At 39.2% G+C, this 20,532-nt stretch overlaps 1 protein-coding gene across 1 annotated transcript in view; it reads left to right on the top strand.

Moving 5' to 3' along the window:
• LOC149537999 (uncharacterized) overlaps positions 1-20,532 on the top strand; it is a 79,826-nt gene that overhangs the window by 31,764 nt on the left and 27,530 nt on the right. The window contains exons 3-5 of the mRNA XM_089799391.1: positions 17,972-18,248; positions 18,473-18,523; positions 18,613-18,709. Of these exons, the coding sequence (XP_089655517.1) occupies positions 17,972-18,248; positions 18,473-18,523; positions 18,613-18,709 (425 nt within the window). The remainder of the gene's footprint in view (positions 1-17,971; positions 18,249-18,472; positions 18,524-18,612; positions 18,710-20,532) is intronic.

Raw genomic sequence — 20,532 nt, 5'->3', positions numbered from 1 at the left:
GACAAAGGGCTTCAATGTTAGGATGGTGGGGGGACAGCAGCCTTGGGGTGGACGATGGGGGATATTGTATTCTATTCATATAGAACTTGAAACACTAGTTATGAAATGATATTTTAGTATAACATATCAAAATGAAATAATTAAACATAGAAAAATTGCAACACGAACCAAAACCAATGAACATTCAACATAGTAACATAGTACAATCATACCCAATAGTAACATTCAAAAATTAAAGTTAAAATAGAAATTCAAATTATCAAAAAGTAGTTCATTCAAGGCATCCCCACATTCCAAATGCATCTCAATGGTGCTTGGGTTGCAAAATGGCAGAGGTGGGGTGCTTGGGTACTCTAAGTACCTATCCCCGAGTTGTCCCCACACTGGATGCTTTGGGGTTTTGCTTTATGAAAATGTTTGTGTGATTTGTAGTTTCTTGTAGATCTCTTTCCTTGTGTAAATAATGCAACATCAATACTTGCTCCACCTTTGGCCTATAAAGACCAAGGTCCATTTCCAAAAATAATCTCATTATTTTCACCATATTTTGTAATCATCAGCTTCAATCTTGGTGTACTCTCTATCCTTATTTGATTTGGAATACCTCTTCATGGAAACTACGTGTAAAAATTTGGTCGCCATATACCCATTCAATCTTCTGGACCAATCACTTCACAAAAGTATGTAATATCCATCTAGAATGTTCACTATTGAAATGTCTATGAATTGCTCAATTATTGGATCAAATGCTAATTTAATGTGAATTTTTTTCAATTCTCCTATCACTGGCACTTCAGTCTCGTTTGATTGTGTCACTTTCTTGTTTGTCTTGGTAGACATCAAGCCTAATCTCCTACATGTAGCTAATGGCATTACATTGCTTGTTGCTCTTGAATCTATCAAGCTGTCATGTAAAATTTTCCAAAAAATCATAAAGAGAAAAAAGGAAAGGAGATGATGCATTTTTTCCTTGATAGAAGACAACTTGATTTTCTTTATGAGTGTCCGATCTCACTTCTTTCATCTTGTCAAGTTTTTTTGTACTTGTTGCATTTCCATTTTTTATTGTGTTTTGACTGGTGGTTGCATCTTCCTCCTTTTTTGTATTCTTGGTCACATTTTGTGAAGCTTGAGCAACATAAAGTGGAGTTGGCACAACTTGAGCAACATAAAGTGGAGTTGGCACACCTTGAGAACTACTATGCATATTTTGGTCAACACATTGCACACTTTGAGAAACATTTGTATCTGGAACTGCATTGGATGTTCTTTAAGGGATATTTGATGTACTCTACGTTGTATTTGATACACTGGGTAATGCTCCCTTGAACAATATTATCATTCAAGTTTTTAAGGAGAGTTTCTCTACTCTATGGTACTTTCAAGAGTTCAAACAAGGGCATGTAGAATACACGATTATACTGGGAGGAGGGGGAGGAGGGTGGGGAGGGTGAATTAGTATAATAACAACTTTCCCTATTTATAACTTTTTATCCAAACAATTGCTTTAACTACTTTTAATGCTGAGATCAACAATTGTGCACATGAACACAATACCTCAAGATTTATGTGAAAATCCAATGCGGGAGAAAACTATGACAAATGAATGTTTTCTTATATAAATTTTCCTTTTACAATGTTTTGTAGGCTACGACTTACTAGAGGCTTCAACCCCTATGGTTATGAGCACTAACTCACTAGAAGCTCCAACTCCTGCTGCTGTCTACACGAGTGCCAACCCAATGCGCACAAACTACTTTTCCACCTTGACTTTGTTGCTTGCTTCAATTGATGATGGATGCTTTCTAAGCACTAATTCTTCTCTTCAAACCAATATGTATAGCTGCTTTAAATCCACATACGCTTCTATAATGTCCCCATTTTAGTAGGTTCCTATAGTTGGCTAGCTCAGTTCACCATCACGACCCTTGTGAGCTGACAATAGGATTTGAGGGTCTTAGTTGTGTGGTTATAGGCCTTCCAGCAGCCTATGGTGTGTTTTGGCTTAGTTTGAGGGACTTACTATTTATAGTAGGTCAATCTGTTGGTTCTGATGAGCTAAGTTGAGTCAAAGGAGTTGGAGGATGCTCTCAGTTTTAATTTCAGGCTTCCAGTTTGGGCTCCATGAATCTTGGAGGGAGCGTCTATTTATAATAAGTCACCCCGTTAGGTTCATTCATCGTCTTTCATCATCAGGATCACTTTGGTGTTGTTAGATTTTGATTCTGATGGTTCTTTAGTTGGTTTTGCAAGATGGGTGAATTATTATTATTATTCATCTAAATATGTTGGGGTTGTTATTTTTGTTATTGTTATTGGTTGGTCACCTCAGTATCATAGCTCATTGGAACCAGGACAAAAAGTTTTAAATCATGGGAACAAGAAACAGTGGCCTTACATGTCAGAATTTGAAGTTATGGTGGGAAAGGTCATTTTCGGAGCCAAAAGCAATTAATAAATTAGTTTATAAGGACACTTTATTATGTTTTAGTGTTGTGTGTGGGAAACTTCTTAAGTGAAGTTCATTTGGGAAACTTCGTTCCATTTGGAGATTATAAATATGAGCCCATTTGATGAGTATAGGATCCGATTGATTATTTTCTTTTGTTGCCTGCAAAGAGTTTCTGAGTTTGTTGATTTCTTTACCCTTACTGAAGTATAAGGGTTTGGAATTGAGAAGTGCCTGGTAATTCACAACTGAGGTATTGTGAATTAATTCTGAGAATTGTCTTAATTAAATTATAGTATTTCCCGACTATTATGTATTGTACCTAGGAATTTCATTGTGGCTGGAGAATTTGTGATTTGGAATGTCATTATTGTTTGCTGTTAGGCGTGGTTAAAGAGGAATGTACTATGGTTGTTGTTCCTATATTTTGCAACGATTTCAAACTTTGTGGAAGGTTGCAATCAATTATTGGAGGGCAACAATCAAGTTCTAGAGCACCTATGATTATAAGCGAGGAGCATGTATTTTTGAACCCGCAAGTAAATTGGATTAATTTTTGAGAGCTGCAAACCATATTTCATCTGTTAGAAGTCAATTTCTAGCCTGTTGAGGGTTTTTACAATGGTATCAGAGTGGTTTCCTACCATCTTGCAAGAATTGGGCTCAATTTTTATTTTGTTTGGTGCTGACTTTGAAGATTTTCAGATCTGATTTCTAGAGTGACCAGCACTTTATTTTCTCCAGCTATAGACAAACATAGGACTGGCAGTTCTAGAAGTTAGTGGAGTAATGAAGAATTTAGCATAAGAATGAATGCCTTGTACGAGGGTTTGGAGAAACTGAAGCTTCATCAACAAAGGTTGGCAGAGAGCTTGTTGGATCTTGCGACAATTGAGAGGGCGGCGAGGTATATGGTTTCCACCTTTAGAAGGCCGACATTGAGGTTGCAGGGAAGGAAGCTTGAGTTTTCCCTGACAGGTGTCCATGATGCTGATGTACCTATATTTAGTATGAGACCTGCTAGCCCCATCCATAGTGTTGATGATGGACTCATTTCATAGAGATTAGGTAGATGTATCAATACCCTTGGTGGATAGCGACATTAAATTTCAGCAGGTTGAGGCTCCCAGAGTTGTTGTAGCTAGTGTAGAGATAGTTGATGTAGTTGTTACTTCTAACACTTATACTATCTCGAGGAGGGGATTATTATTGGAGATTTGTATGTGAGTTATCATAGTGTTGCTCCAATATAGGAGGTAGCTGCTTCCTCAAGTGGGACCAATGCATGTATGGAGTCACCCAACTGTGATGTTGGTGATTTGTATGTTACAGTAGAGTCAGTAGATGTGGATGTAGATAGTATGGACACATCTGATAATACATTTGATGATGCTATGAGTTGCACCGGGTACGATATCCCTTGCCAAGTGTAATGCCCCGCCCGAGGATCCTTGGAAACAAGGATTCAAATCAAGCCAAGATATATATATATATATATTTTCCTAGTATGAATGCACATGACAACATCATACAGGGATCACAAAGATCGCAACGGAAGACTTCACCACAATCCCAGTAACCAACGAATCTCCGAATGTCACAACCAACAGAGAAACACAAAAGAGGTCCACAAAGACCACACACAGGATGAGGGCTCAAAGAAACCACCACTCATCAACGAAACACCATGCAGGAAGATAGATGCAAAATCTTGAAATTTGGCTAATTCTGAAATCCTGAAGCCCTGAAAACCTAAGACCTACGATCTGAGTCACCACTCAAAACAAAACCAAAAGGGTGTCCAAAACCAACTTCCGAACTTTCATCCGACAAGCCTAGATAACCCCTGTTTATTGCACGAGAAAGTACACTAGTCTCGAGTTTCGCGCGAGATCTTGCACCGCTACGCGTGAGAAAGTGCGCAGCTTCGCGCGAGGACTTCTGAGCATCGCGCGAGGGCTTTCATTCTCGCGCGAGGATTCCCTCCGCACCGTGCGAGGACTTGCATTCTCGCGCGAGGACTTGCATAGTCTCACGCGAGGACATGCATTTCCACACGAGAAAACAAATCAGCACGACAACAAAACGCAAACAAAAAGCATAAAAACATGGAAACCTCCACACCGGGGAGTATCGGATCCACGTAAATCGAGGAGCGAAAACTCGAGTGCATAATCAACAAGATGCCAAGATCAAGAAGGAGATACATCTATCCATCTAAAAACTACAGCAGAAAAGAACGTACTGAAAGCAACATCATAGTGAACATAAGCAACATCGCAATGTACACAGATAATATCACAATTACAAAACAACCAAATTAAGTAAGCGGTTCCTCCCAACCGTCAATAGCATCATAAGACCATCGTGGGTCCTAGCCATCCCCCGCACGTAACATCCCAAGCCACCGATTTGATCGTCGGTACTATCGTAATAGGGACATCACTACTAAACATGCTACAATATAAGCATAAGGAAATCTAACATGCTAGTAGTAAAGCATCAGATAATCCTACAAGTAGATAACATCCCCTATTACATGCTGAACATCGTAATAAGGAAATCTAACATGCTAAACCAATAAGCAATAGATAAACTAATACCACAATTCACATCATCTAGGCATATTCTAAACATCATAATATGGGAATGCGTCAAATAAACTAACATCATCTAAACATGATATCCAAACATTCCAATGAAAGCATAAATCACAGGAAAGCATACTCCAAAACCCGAAGCATCAAGTAAAAACATCTAGCAACGGTCGCACTAGGATAAGAGACCGTCTCTGTACACCGGTCCCTAGCAGTGGTGAAGGTAGCTACGCCTCCCAACCACATGGAAGCCATAGGTCCACACCCGTTGTGCTGATGGAGATAAGGATCCAACCACAAAACATAGAAAACAACATCCATGGTGAACACTCACACTAGACAGTATGATGACTGAACCACAGACAAGGCAATGCATAAACTATAGGTCCTGGTCAGACATCTCAGTGGGCTACTACGTAGGGGTTGACATCATGGAGAGTCGCTTGGCATCCAAAAGCCCAAGCTCGGATCACGTGTGGCAACACTCTCAAGGGACTCCCTTGGAACCGTCACACGAATGTCGATCTTTTCATTTTCTTAAATTTTATTAACACACATTTTAATTTAGTTATCACTTACTTAAAACTTCCTATCCTCCGTCAACCTCCAATGCCATAAACACCGAGCTGCGAGATAGAAGCCCCCTCCATATGCTACCCTACCCTACCCATGCTCATCCTACGACAAGTGCCCGTGGGCATACATACTCCCATCCCAACCCCAATGGTCATAACTTACGGAAGTACCACGGAAGATCGGGCCTCGCAAGTCACTCGACAAATGTACGCTCACGTATTTGTGTGTGGCGCACCACCATCCCGAAGATCAAAACACAAGGACAAGATCAAAACACAATGCAAAACAAAACACCCAATCGAAAGCAACTCAAGAGGATGGATTCTACACGAATCCCAAAGCCAATAAAATCATACATCATAAAATCACTCAATCGGCCTCAATCCGAGAGTATGGATTCTACACAAATCCCAATGATGCAACAAGACCAAACATCATGAACTCACTCAATCGGCCTCAATTCGAGAGTATGGATTCTACACGAATCCTAGCGCTCATGAAACAAAAGCAAAGGTCTAAAAGAAACAATAACTCTAGGTATAAAATCACTCAACCGAACACGACATTGGGAGTACGGATGCAACATGCATCCCAATGCAACATAAAAGTGCAATAGTGGTTTGACTGATATCCAAATGGATCATCAAGGTCCACGACCCACATTTTGCCAAGAAAACCCGAGAAAACAGGGCGGCGCACAAAACGAGGTAAAAACCCCAATTTTTTTGAAAAACTTCAACATTTAAACCCATTTGGAATTTGGGCACAAAAACCCCAAAAGTCCAAAAATAATCAAGTTCGAACACCGTATGCAAAAAATGGCCAGCATAATGGCGTAAAACTCCAAACCCTCATCTCGAAAAACAAGGAAATGTTCATACTCGCCCAACCGGGTAGAACTAGCATACAGAAATGGAGGGGAACACTAGTTCTCAGCCTCCAAACAAATGGCTACCAAAAACAGAAGCAAAAATGGAGCAGAAACAATAAAACAGGAAAGTCCTACCTCACAGCCAAAGGGCAAAACGAGAATCTGAACCATAAAATAAATATGCTGCAGAACTAGCTGAAAATCGCGGCAATCCAAGGTTTCCCTGAGCTGGATCCAACGAGCCCAACCTCGCGACGATCCCACGCCCATAGCTCCCACAACGAACAAAACAATAAATCCTCATGAAGAGGATTTTGGGTTTTACTCTCCAACTTTCTAATTCAAAAGTGAGAAGTGAGGAATTAAATTCTTTTTTGGATACTTATTCACTTTTTGGGTGAATAATCGATTAGGGAAAATAACCAGCCAAACTAGTTAAACTCCGAATCGACCCAAATGAAAATAGGCTATTCCTATAAATAGGAATTCATCTATGGCAACGCTGTCAGAAATTAAAATAAAACAATTAAAAAGCCCGAAAACCCAAAATACGAAAATCTCCTTAACAACTTTCGCGACAATGCGAAACTCTTAATGCACAGACACGCTCACTAGTCAAATCACATAATGCAAATGAGTTCGGATTTAATAATCACCGAAAGGTTTAAATTAAACATTTAATTAAAGATATGTCAACCATACAAGGATGACATTGGTAAAATATGAAAGGCTGAATCACTAACTCCATGTGCCACTGCCAGGGATATAAATCCTGCACACTAAACAACACGATCAAGTGCAATTGCATATAATAACATAGCCGAAGCAATAAATGCATTAGATCACCTAATTTAACTATTTATTAATTATATTAGAATAATCTATTTACATCACTCACGTTTGCAATAAGCATAATAACGTAGGAATGAAGTAAATAACCATAGCATTAAATCCATCACCTAACATAATCAGAGGTATGTCCAAATACCAGATAACCAGATATCATTATAAAACACACTGTCATCTCAAAATGGCATCATCATGCAATATGATTAACTGAACATCATAGTAGTCTAATATCTATGATACTAGAATCAAAGTGTAACATCTGACCCTCGGGTCGCTTCAAATGTAAAATATCACATAAGTAACAAATATCTCACAGATCAAAATATAACAAGGTAAATGTCTGCAACACATACCCAAAGAATCCAACAAGAACAACCCATTTAAATTACTTAAGCATTAAATAATGATTGTTTAAAGAATCAACAAAAAGGCACTTAAAACACATAAGCAAACACAGTCATAAACATGACTAATCACTGCTACAGGAACCTAGTCCAGTGTAGCATGGTAAAAAGTACATAGTGCAATCTCTGCACACATCTCAAGGTAATCACAGAACAACTTCATGATACCTCATCGATCTTGGTAACCACTGGCACAAACCTCAGTGAACCAAAAATCACATCATAATCTCATAGATCAGTCAAAAGCATAATCAAAGCAACTGATATAGAAACATAAATCCAAACACCTCGACGGTGTAGACCACTCAGGGTCACAATCATGATCCCATCACAACAAAAGATCAACAAGGTTGCATCCATCAGGATGACGTACAGAAGTCAAATGGGAGAGGCACTACACCAGGTATCAGCTCATGACTCCAAGGAGGCTTTGGATAGGTCCCAGGATTAGTGTTTACAGGATCTATCCTTTGAGGTGGAAGCTGAGACATGTAAGGATATTGATATTGTGAGAGCTTCCATTCCTTCAGATGAGGAGTTGATTGAGGTACATAGCAGTTGTATCTTGGATGTAGAGTTGTGCAAGGTCGATAGCACACATGCAATGAGTGATCTTGTGGTGGGCAGTTTTGATTCGATTTCCTATCACAGTGTAGTTAGTGAGACGAAGATCTTGCATAGAAGGTAGGGGTTACAGAGGCATCATGTGAGTTTTTAGTTGAAGGTGAGTGATAGCGACATTTCTTTAGCTCTCGAGCATTATTATGCTATTTGTTAGATGCTAGCTACATCTGGTTGGGGTGCTCCTGTGTTAGATGAGCACGGTGATAGTAGTATTTTCCTAGCAGAGGTTCATACGCTTCGAGAGGCTATCAGGATCTTGAAGCATAGTTACTCTCAGTTAGTTGCCAATAGGGATTACCTTTTGGAGTGGGGTAGCACCTGCTATGAGATGACGTTAGGGAAAGAGGAGGAGGTAGCTGAGCTTACCCAGGAGCTTGAGTTGACTGTGGACTCTCTTCAGTATACTCAATTGGCTCTTCAAGAGTCGCAGTCACAGTTGGATGAGGTTAGTAGAGTTAGAGTGGGAACAGTCGACATCAGCCCCAGACCTTGTTTAGTTACATATTATGGTTGGTGGTGAGTTTTCTTCCACGGTTGGGGATGAGGGGCGTGATGATGTAGAAATATTTCATATCCACTGTTGGGGATGACGGACGTGATGATGGGTCCCAAGCTGTTTGTGTTGTGTAGTCTACACCAACTTGATAACGCCACTTCAGCTAGGAACACTTTATCTTCTAATTGATTCTCGGAAGTTGGTGGATTATCTCAAGTTGATGGCACATTTCTGATGTTTGATCCCATGTTCCATGTCTTTTTTTGAAATGCTTGATTGTTTCCACTAAATCCTTGGCTATTCCCTTAAACATTGGTTTGATTGTTTCCTTGGTAATTTCCTTGGTAGTTTCTTTGATAAATTTCCTTGATAACTACTTTGTTGTCCTTGACAATACCTTTGCATACTTTGTATCCGATTGTTTTGATTCCTCAAATATGCAACAACTTTCTCATTTGCTCAATAATCTCCTCTATCTTATCCTTTTTTCCTTGATTCTATGTAGAAGATGTTGCACCTTGAAGATATATCGGTTGTGATGGAGGTGCTTGAGGAATAGAAACTCCTAGATGAATTTCCAATTGGTTTGGTAGGACTTGATATGTAATTAATCCCATATGAATCAATGGTTCTAACAAATTTTATCCTTTACTTCAATAGCCTTAGCATAGGCTTCATTTTAGTCTGTAGGAGGAAGATGGGACTATCTCATAAACATAGAAGTGCGATGATCCAAGGGAGAATAATAAATTTCCCTTCTTGATGCATCATTGACAATATGGGGAGCTTGGAACCTCGTATAAGCCTAATGAAATTGATCATTGAAGGAAGAAAAATTGGTTCGTATTCATGCCTTTTGACTTGGATGAATTGTGAATACAATTTGGACGGTGAAACTAGAATACCTAACTTATTTACAAATGCTAATTTGAATACTTCTCATGAGTTAATAGAAGATGCAGGTAAAGATATAAACCAATGAAGAACATAATCTCCCAAGGAGTTAGTGAAGAGTCAACATGCCATGTTTCCAGAACCAATTTGGCCATATCATAATGCATTTGTAATGTTCTTTAGTTCTTCCATGACAACCCTACAAGGAGATCATTTGATTGTTGCCAGAGATGTTTGTCAATGGTGTCTAGGGCTACCATACAATGATTGCAAAATGCACTTAGGAGGGGGTGTATGGCACAAAATTGGGTTGTACTAGATGTCTGGGCTGATGTACAGTGGATATGGGTTCCGTTGTGGCCATACGGTGGGGACCTACTAGGCTGTATGGTGTCAGAGTGTACGGGTAGGGGTGTTGAAGCAGGGGAAGGGAGGCCGTACAGTGGTCAATAAAAGGACAGCATATAGTAGAACAGATAGGTCGTACAACAGGCCATACAAGTAAACCAAGGAGCTATACGGAAATGCTAGATGCCACACAACTAGGTGTTTGTGCTACAAGGATGAATGCAAATTTGTTCACAAAATACAAGTAGATCAGACACAATATTAGGAACTTGAATACGAATAATATATGCCAAAAGAAGGTGCTCTGATTTGCTAGATCCGAGCGAAGTATGACATGCAACAACAAAATAGGGTGAGGGTTGAATCTCACCGAAACCGCACAAGCCAAATAGGGAAGATCTTTCACTTCCGAAATGGCGAATGACTCTTAACTCCAACAGGAATGCACTATACATAGAAAACAATCCAAAAGCATACCTAAAGACAACCTACATGTTGTGCTTAAATACTCATCAGAGACAATTTTTCAAGCATGTACAAAGATAGCCAACGACAACACAATTACAGAAACAAAAATAAAAATGGGTCCGAGATATGTTAAATCAATCGGCCCATTACAATAGTTTGATTTATGATTTATTTTATAATGGGAACATTACAGTCCTCTCGTACCAAATTTTGCTTGTCCTCAAGCAAATGTAAAGCCAGGTGCTGGAGAATGCGCTCGCCCTCCCACATCGCATCGTCCAATGGAAAATGTTTCCAATGCACCAAATATTCCTTCACCGTGTGGTTTCGTAGGGTCTTTTTATGTACTTCAATGATCTCGGCTGGTTCCAAAATGAGCTTCCCTTCTTCATAGAGTGGCGGAAGGTCGGTAGCAACTGTGACCTTTTGCCCTACAGCTTTCTTTAGACAAGAAACATGGAAGACATTATGAATACGGCTACCCTTCGGAAGTTCCAACTCATAAGCAACTTCCCCAATGTGGTGAGTTACACGATAGGGGCCATAGAATTGGGGTTTCAGTTTTTCTTTTCCTTTCTCCTTCAATGAGGATTGTTGATAGGGCTGGAGTTGGAGATAGACCAAATCCCCTACTTCGAAACTCCTCTCCATTCGATGTCTATCGGTGTATGTCGGTGTACATCTTCTATTGATTTTGTGCTCGCTATAGATTGTTTTTCAAGCATCTCAAAATGTCTTGTCCTTCCTAAAGCCAGTCCCTCGCCCTTGGTACACGACTATCACCCAGAATTGTGTCGATGAAGGAAAGGGGTTCGTACCTGTACAGAGCTTTGAATGGTGTCATTCCGATAGACATGTGGTACATGATATTGTAGCAATATTCCCCCAGATGGATCCATTTTACCCACGCTTCTTGTTGTGCCGAAACGTAGTTTCGAAGGTAACCTTCAAACCATTTGTTCACAATCTCCATTTGTCCATCTGTCTGTGGGTGGTAACTAATACTTGGTGATAATTTTGTCCCTTCCATCCGAAATAGTTCTGTCCAGAAGATACTGATGAATCGCCCATCCCGGTCACTGACAATGTTTCAGGGTAACCCATGCAAATGAAAGACTTGTCTAAAAAAATAGCTCGGCAACTTATGCAGCCTGAAATTCTGAGGAGATGGCGAAGAAATGTGCATACTTTGTCAACCTGTCAACCACTACGAAAATACAATCCTTTCCGTTCACTTTGGGGAGCCCCGTTATGAAATCCATCGAGATACTTTCCCAATTATGTTATGGAATTGGCAACGGTTGTAGTAACCCGACAAGTAGAGTATGTTTGGATTTGTTTTGCTGGCAGACCACACACTCTCTTACATATTGCAACACGTCCCCTTTTAATCCTTTCCATGAAAACCTCTGCCATAGACTTCTATATGTTTTGAGGAAGCCTGGGTGTCCTGCCATGGGTGAGTCGTGTACCTCCTTCAGGATTATCCGCTTCAATTTAGATTTAGGCACTTGGAATATCGAACTCTTATAGTAAATGATGTCATCTACTACTCTGTACCTGTCATCCTTGGCGATGCCATCCATTAACTCATAGGAAAATGTGTTTTTGGAATATTTTACCAACAATTGTGCTTTCCAATCAGTTGAAATCTGGGTTAGTAAGGAGACGGCTGGCTTTCTGGACAAAGCATCTACAACCACACTATTCTTTCCTTTTACATATTCAATGTCAAAATCAAAGCCCTGAACCTTGCTTACCCATTTCTGTTGCCTCTCATTCAAATCCCATTGCTCCAGAAAATATCTCAAACTATTGTGATCTATGCAGACAAAAAACTTGGCACCTACCAAATACTACCGGAACTTGGTTAGTGCATGTACAATGGCCCACATCTCTTTGTCATAGATGGAATAGAGGCGTTCCATTTGCGTAAGCTTACTTGCTCTCATAAGCTATGGGGTGTCTATCCTGCATCAGTACTGCGCCAATGCCTTATCCAAACACATCACACTCCAAAATGAATGGTCGAGTGAAGTCAGGTAATGCAAGTACAGGACAAGTGCTCATTGCCTCTTTCAGTTTATTGAAAGTGAGTTGTGCCTTTTTGTTGCACTAGAAAGATCCCTTCTTTGTCAAATCCATCAAAGGTGCGCTAAGCTGAGAGAATCTTTTGACGAACCTTTGGTAATAACTGCATAGCTCAAAAAATCTTCACAAATCTGTGAGTGATTTTGGGGGAGGCCAATCAAGGATAGCTTGAATCTTCTCCTAATGCACTTGAACACCGTATTTACTGACAACATGCCCTAGGTACAATATTTCTGTCATGCCGAACTCACATTTGGATTTCTTGGTGAACAAAGATTGCTCCTCCATAATTTTAGGACTTCATTCAGATGCTTTAGGTGCTCCTCCCATGTCCTGCTATAAATAAAATCATCAAAAAATACCAATAAGTACTTACGCAATTGTTTGTTGAAAATGTAATTCATGCATGATTGGAATGTAGCAGGTGCGTCAATCCAAACGGCATGACCAAGAACTCATAATGTTTGTAGTGGCAACAGAAGGTCATCTTTTCTATGTCTTCCTCGCTCATGCAGATCTGATGGTATCCAAAACGGAGATCTATTTTCGAAAAACAAACTGCGCCATGCAACTTATCTAGCAACTCATCTATCCTTGGAATGGGATATCTCTTCTTTATTGTTTTTTTGTTCAACGCATGGTAGTCCACACACATGCACATTGTCCCATCCTTCTTGTTGACCAAAACCACAGATGATGCGAAAGGGTTGGAATTGGGATGGATCCATCCCTTCTCTAGTAGTTCCTGAATCGTTTTTTTGATCTTATCTTTGAATTTCTTCGGATGGCGGTATGGTGTGGTTATGACTAGCTTAGCTCCTGCTTCCAACTCAATAGTATGCTCGAATCCTCGATGAGGCGATATGCTAGGAGGAATGTCAATGAAAACTTTATCATGTTTACTCAAAATATTATGGAGTTCATCATCTTGTAGAGGTGTTTGATGCCCTTTTATATGTTCTGCCGAGATAAAACAATGCGCAGCCCACGCAACATCATCATGTTGAAAAATTGCCTCCATTTGATGCACAAAAACTTCCTTCGGACCTTCATTTGCCATTTTACGGAGGACAACCTTCTTTCCATCGAGAACAAAAGTGAAGTCCCTCCGTTTGAAACTCTGAGTGTATTCATCAAGTGTCTCCATCCACTGTATGCCTAGAATAACTTCCATGTCACCCAAGTCCACTATGCCTACGTGCGTCTCTGTAGGTAGACTTCTTCGTTTCACCAAGGATGAGTTTATGAAATTCAGAGTGGCTCAGCTATCCAGCATCACCGTAACCCTTTGTCCTTGAAGGGTTCCCTATACAAGAAAAACTGAGCCCCTCGGGCTATTGGCTAGGGCAATGGTTCCTCCACGCTGTACCAAAGTTGCAATTCTTTCCATACAGTTTAAACTAACCATGCTAGTGTAGTGAGGTTGGTTGTCTTTAGTCGACATTTCTTCTTGTTCGTCCTCATCATCGGATATGACCTAAATGTAATGGATCTTCCCTTTTCCAAGGCATTTGTGGCCAAGCTCCCAAGGTCTCTTGCAATTGAAACATAGTTTCTTCCTTCGGAGTTCCTGTCTGGTAGCTTTGTCCAATGATGGCTTCTTGGGCGGAGGTTTATTTTCCCTCAGAAACGCCGACGGTTTGGTGTGTGAGTAACTTTGAGAGGATGACGTGGATGATGATGTCATACTCCGTGCCTTAATGACAGCCTCCGACAGGGTGGTAGGGTTGAACCCCTTTACCCAACCTTTCAGAGGTTCTGTCAGTCCATCTATGAAGAGTATTACCCGTCTTCTTTCAGAAATGTTCATAACCAAATTAGAGAGTTTCTGAAACTCCGTAATGTACCGATCGACCGATCCAGTTTGCCTTAGCTGTGCCAAATCTTTGAAATTGAGTTCTGGATCTTTACCATCGAATCGCTCTATCAATCTCTCCATGAATTCTGCATAAGTATTTATTTGATCATGCCCTAATGTAATGGTGTCGTGATGCCACCACTCATGCGCAACTCCCTCCAAGTGCATCACTGCAAATTTGATTGCTTCTTCTAGCATAGGATTCAGCTAGAAGTATCATCTTTTATTACCCACGCTTGCACAGATATGGAACCGGATCCATCAAATGGACATAGATTTACTTTACTCAACTTTCTTCTAAGATCATCATTAAAATATCCCTTGTTTTCGCCTTCTGCATATTTCATTCTTAGATCCACATAATCTTTGTAGGATATATCTTCCTCAAGAGTTTCATTCTTCTAGTCTTCTCTCAATTGTTCTTGCATTTCTTCAAAGGTTGGTTGTTTTCTTCCGTGTTGTGCCTCTGTCCATGGAGGAAAAGTTGGCATGAAAGGTCAAGAGCATACTGGATGAGGGTTTGATTTACCCAACACCAAGTCCGAGCTGTGACCATTTTGTTCTCTGAATATTTTATTGTTTGCCAACTTCTTGAGAGTCTTCCATGAGTCACTATATATCAGTGATCTATGCCTGGTTCCTGGCAAGTTCCCTCAAGTGCCACGAGTTCGGTAGCTATTAGTTCCAGTTCAACAGCCATTCAATCAATAGAATGTGTCCTTCTCTTCCAGCTATAAACTCTCATTTACTGTCCATAGGCTAGCAGGATCGAAGAGCTCTCATACCATTGTGATGTTCTTTAGTCCTTCCATGACAACCCTACAAGGAGATCATTCCATTGTTGCTAGAGATGTCTATCAATGATGTCTAGGGCTATCATACAATGATTTCAAAATGCAATTAGGAGGGGGTGTACGACACAAAATCGGGCCATACTGGATGACTAGGATGATGTACAGTGGATGTGGGTTGCATTGTGACTGTATTGTGGGAGAATACAGGAAGGTCGTACTGTGGGGGCCTACTAGGCCGTACAGTGTAAGAGTGTATGGGTAGGGGTGTTGAAGTTGTACAATGGAAGCAGGGGAAGGGAGGCCATACAGTGTTTTATGAGGCCATACAATGGTCAATGAAAGGACAGTGTATGGTAGAACAGATAGGTCATACAGAAGGCCGTACGGGTAAACCAAGGAACTGTATGGAAATGCTGAAAGCCACACAACTAGGTGTTTGTGTCACAACGATGAATGCAAATTTGTTCACAAAATAAGTAGATTAGACACAATATTAGGAACTTGAATACGAATAATATATTGCAAAAGATGGTGCTCCGATTTGCCAGATCTGAGCAAAGTATGACATGCAACAATGGAATAGGGTGAGGGTTGAATCCCACCAAAATTGCATGAGCCAAATAGGGAAGATCTTTCACTTTTGAAATAGCGAATGACTCAAAACTCCAACAGGAATTCATAGTACATAGAGAATAATCCAAAAGCATACCTAAAGACAACCTACATGCCATGCTTAAATACTCGTCGGAGACAATTTTCCGAGGGTGTACAAAGATAGCCGACGGCAACACAACTATGGAAACAAAAATAAAAATGGGTCTGAGATACATTAAATCAATTGGCCTGTTACAATAGTTTGATTTATGATTTATTTTATAACGGGAACATTACAGCATCCTCAAAATTCTTGATATTTTCCTCAGCTATTCAATTTGGATCATTGATTTGGAACTTGGAATACTAATTCTTTGAGTTCTTAGGCATGTCATGGTAGTCAAAGAAAATCAATGGAGAGGGGTTGTCAACCAACCAAGTTGTACCATTAGGAGCACCTTTATCCATTGCTGTATGAACTTGTTTTACTAGACATTTGAACTTGAATTGTTTGAAATGAAACTTATTGGGTTGAAGAATCACTTTCACTAGCATCAGTAGTTCGATTGCTTCACCTTCTCTTGTGGAATTGTAACTCTATCAGATCCTTTTGTTGGTTTGGAGTTGATCTCAAGACTCTCTAACTTCTGTAACTTTTTGGCAAAAAGGAATTGATTCTATCTAGCTTGTGACTTGTAGGAAAGATAGACTTGATATGGAACTAATTTTGGTTCGCTCTCCTTTGATTTTCTTGAGTAGGAGTTGGATTTCTTGGTGCAACAACAAACTAGGGTCTCTAGACCAACCTTTGAGTTTCTCTTTCATGTTGAATTCTTCTTTGGATTTTCCTTTCATGTTGAAGTCTTCTTTGGATTCACCTTTCAAGTCTTTGAGCCTCTTTTTCTTCTCCCAATATGGCTTGATCTTGTGAATACCCCAGAGCATTCCTCCTTCCCCTCCAAGTTAAATTACTCAAACCTAAAATGATAATTTTTTGCCTTCCTTCGATCTCTAAACTTGTTTGTACAATTGGAAAGATATTGTGATGAGATAATACCATTCTATGTCAGCTTAACTTGTTGATAATTATGCAAATGAACCTGAACAAGGCCCTCCTAGTGCCAATTCTATTGATGTGAGTTTTGCGACCTCTCCAATCTGCAGGATATGACACTAAGTACACTCTTGAAAAAGCAAGCTTCAGATGCTGAAAAATGTGAAATTATGTGATCAAGTAAAGCAATCCCAAGGTTTACAATGTGTACTAGCATCTGTAGAGTTGGACACAACTGGACACAACTCAGTTTAATGATGTAACTTTCTGGTAATCACAAGGGTCTTTGCTTTTTATTCATGTATCTATCAATTTTTCAAATGACAAATGATTTAACAATATGATCTCTTCGACTACTTCTAATGAGGATTCATAGATTGAGAGTTCCCTTCCACTTTCATTATTTCCATACCCAATTTCACTCCTCACCTCTCTAACCTCTATGTTGTCCAAATTTTCTACTTCATCATCATTAGAGACTTGCCAAAATTCTGCTAAGCCAAGACCTACCTAAGAAAACCACTAAAAAAGCTAGCAAAAGAGGGGTTCCCATTTGCAATGGGGTGATGGTGTGAAAAGGTTACAATAAGTAACATTTGAGCCATGAGTCCCACTGTTACAAGTACAAATTAAACATCTTACAATAGATTCAGTCTATTTTAGTTTGTAATGTGATGAATCTGAATAAATAGTTAGTAGATATTAATTGCAGTTTATTAATTATGAGCTTTACTTTTTAAACATCAAACTTAGATGCAGCCAACATGACACATCCTTCTAATTTAGAAACTTCATTAGATAGACTACAAGAAAGTGGCAAATTTTTTGCATTAATTTTGGTAATCTGCAATCTTTTTATACAGTGCAATGTACAATAATTTCTCTCTCTCAACACTTGAAGTTGAAATGCATTATCACATTGTTTCTTTTCTATTGAATGAAAGATTTTGGAAAATCAGAAAAACATTTGCCAATAACATACATGCTATGTGTTTGGGTTTCAGCTACTTTGAAAGGATCTGATATTTCACGACCTCGAGATTTAGATGGTAAAAAGTATGCATCTTATGCCGCACGCTTTGAAGGGCGCATTGTGCAGCATCTAATTCAGGCTGATGGAGGGAAAGGTCTGTTTACAGAGATCACTCCTGATAAATTGGGAATATGGAATGTTCTAGTAACTGGAAAGGCTGATGCAACATGGATATTTTCATCTTGGGAAGGGGTTGAAGCTAAACGCAAGCATATTGAACTTAATGAATTCAGACTAACAGATTATGGGTAGATATCTCCCCATTTCTTTTGTATGAAAGAGGACTGCAGTTGTTTTATTTAGATTAGGCTTTTTTTCTATCCATTCTTTTGCTGTCTTCCAAAGGAGAAATCGTAAAATGTTCAATTGAACGATGAGATAGATGCATTTCTAGAATCTTGTGATTTGAAAATTTTAGGGGAGTTTTCTTTAACTTCTGCATTGGAATGCAAATGGTGTCTATTTGTTGCAGGATTCCTTACGGTTTTTCCCCAGTGTTGTTTGCTCACCCTGATACTGTCAAGTAAGTAAAATCTTTAGAAAAGACTAAAAAGTACTTGAATACTGTGTTTTTTTGAAAATATAATTGGTCACGCCTGGTTTAATTTTCAGATCTTATCCAGACATGGTTAAGCATTTCTTGAGGGCAACTGCCAAAGGTTACACTTATGCTGCAACAAATATTGATAAGGCATCCCTTATCTTATGCGTAAGCTATAATTACTCTCCTCATGGCTTTTTTCCTCCTCGAAAGTCTCCATTTCAAAAATGTTTCCTTCAAAAATTAAACACACACATACACATACGCAGATACATCTATGCTGCCGGATCCATGGGATTTGTTGCCAGATCTGAGTCTGGTTTGAATTGGATCTGTGGTCCTATTCAGGTCTCGTGTGGATTGTGTTTGGGAGCAGGTGCAAGGTGTTGGTTCTTCCTGGATTAGCCCAGGGAAAATCTAATAGAACCAAAACTGACCTACAGCATAAATTCCAGCTTTTTGACAGGTTATTTATTTATTATTAATTTCTCACATCTGTTGCTCACTGTGAGACCTTAAATTGAATCTCTTACCCTAGAAGTGCCAACTAAAACATTTGAAATAATAAAACAAACTCATTTGAATTCATTTTGATTGCACGCCATTGGACACAAGAACCTTGTGATTACCCCCAAGTGGAATGACATAAAACTCATGGGTTATAGTATGCCTATTCAACTCTGCATGTAACTATCAGATTGACTACTTGTTGGACAATAAGTACCCGTCTATTGAAATTTGATACCACTTCAAGCCTTGCAAAACCTTCTAACTTTCAACTTGAAATGTGTTCACACTTTGATCATTGAAGTTATAGGTTGCTTCCCCATCAATGAGTGCCAGTAAATGTTGTCCTCCAATCATTCCTTCAACTAAAGAGGAATGGCACTTTAATATTCTTGACAAAGAAGTAGTAATGGATGGATGCGTTCCCTCTTCAGGTAGTACTTTATACCTTCAATTCCTTATTCATATTGGTGAAACTCCATCTTCCTCAACTCTGTGTTTCTTTATGTAAATCAGGGTTTCCTTCATCATCTAAATATATCTCAACCAATTGAACTTGTCCTCTTCCCAAGAATATTAATTTCAGATTCCAATGTTCTTTAGAGCTGGAGAAGATTTTTTTCCTCTGCAATTCTTTGCTGCCCATATCTCCTGAGTGCTGATTTGTAAATGTGTGCCCAGATCCTTAGATCTTATTGGGTTGAGAGGGGCTTTCCCTTGGCTTCTGTGGAAAATATTTATATGGCATTCCTGGCTGCCATACCTTCTGTTACTGGTACAGAACCTGCTATTGTTGCTACTGTAACAACCTTACTAAAAGTTGACCCTTGGAAAATCGACAGGGGGAAGTGGTTTCTAGGGTTAAAGTCTATGGATCTTTTTATGGTAGCCTGCAATAAACTGGGTTCAAGAGCCTCAACTTGGCTTCTAAGTGGTTCTTTCAACCTGTTTAATGAAAATAAAGACCAAAATCCTTTTTGATATATCAGGTATCATTACTACCACTCTTTTGAAAATTAACAACATAGGCCTCCACAGAGCTCTGCAAGTTAAATATATTGTTCAATTGCCTAGAAAACTCTTCATAGGTGTTGATTGTAGATTTTTATAGGATTGTTTTCTACAAATGTAATAACACTGCCATTTATTTCCGTGTATACCAAATGCAGATTTGAATGTCATATAACTATGAGAAGAGGGGACATGTCTCTATATGGTAAATTTTAAGTTAATCATCATTAGACAATATATTAACAATAATATAAATAATCATATATATATATATATATATATATATATATATATATATATATATATATATATATAAGAAGGTTTGCCTAATTTATGATTGACCAATAACCATAGAAGAAGTATCTCAAGGTCAATTCAATTTGATTGAAGCTACAACATTAACACTCCTCCTTAGCTACGGAGGATTGTTATAAAACACATGAGAGCATATAGAGATATGTCATTTCAATATG

Source organism: Cupressus sempervirens, chromosome 9, assembly GCF_028749045.1.
Source record: "Cupressus sempervirens isolate cs-2001-9-10 chromosome 9, ASM2874904v1, whole genome shotgun sequence".
Taxonomy (NCBI): Eukaryota; Viridiplantae; Streptophyta; class Pinopsida; order Cupressales; family Cupressaceae; genus Cupressus; species Cupressus sempervirens.
The sequence above is the reverse complement of the archived record's forward strand: the minus strand, read 5'-3'. Positions and strand labels throughout refer to the sequence as shown.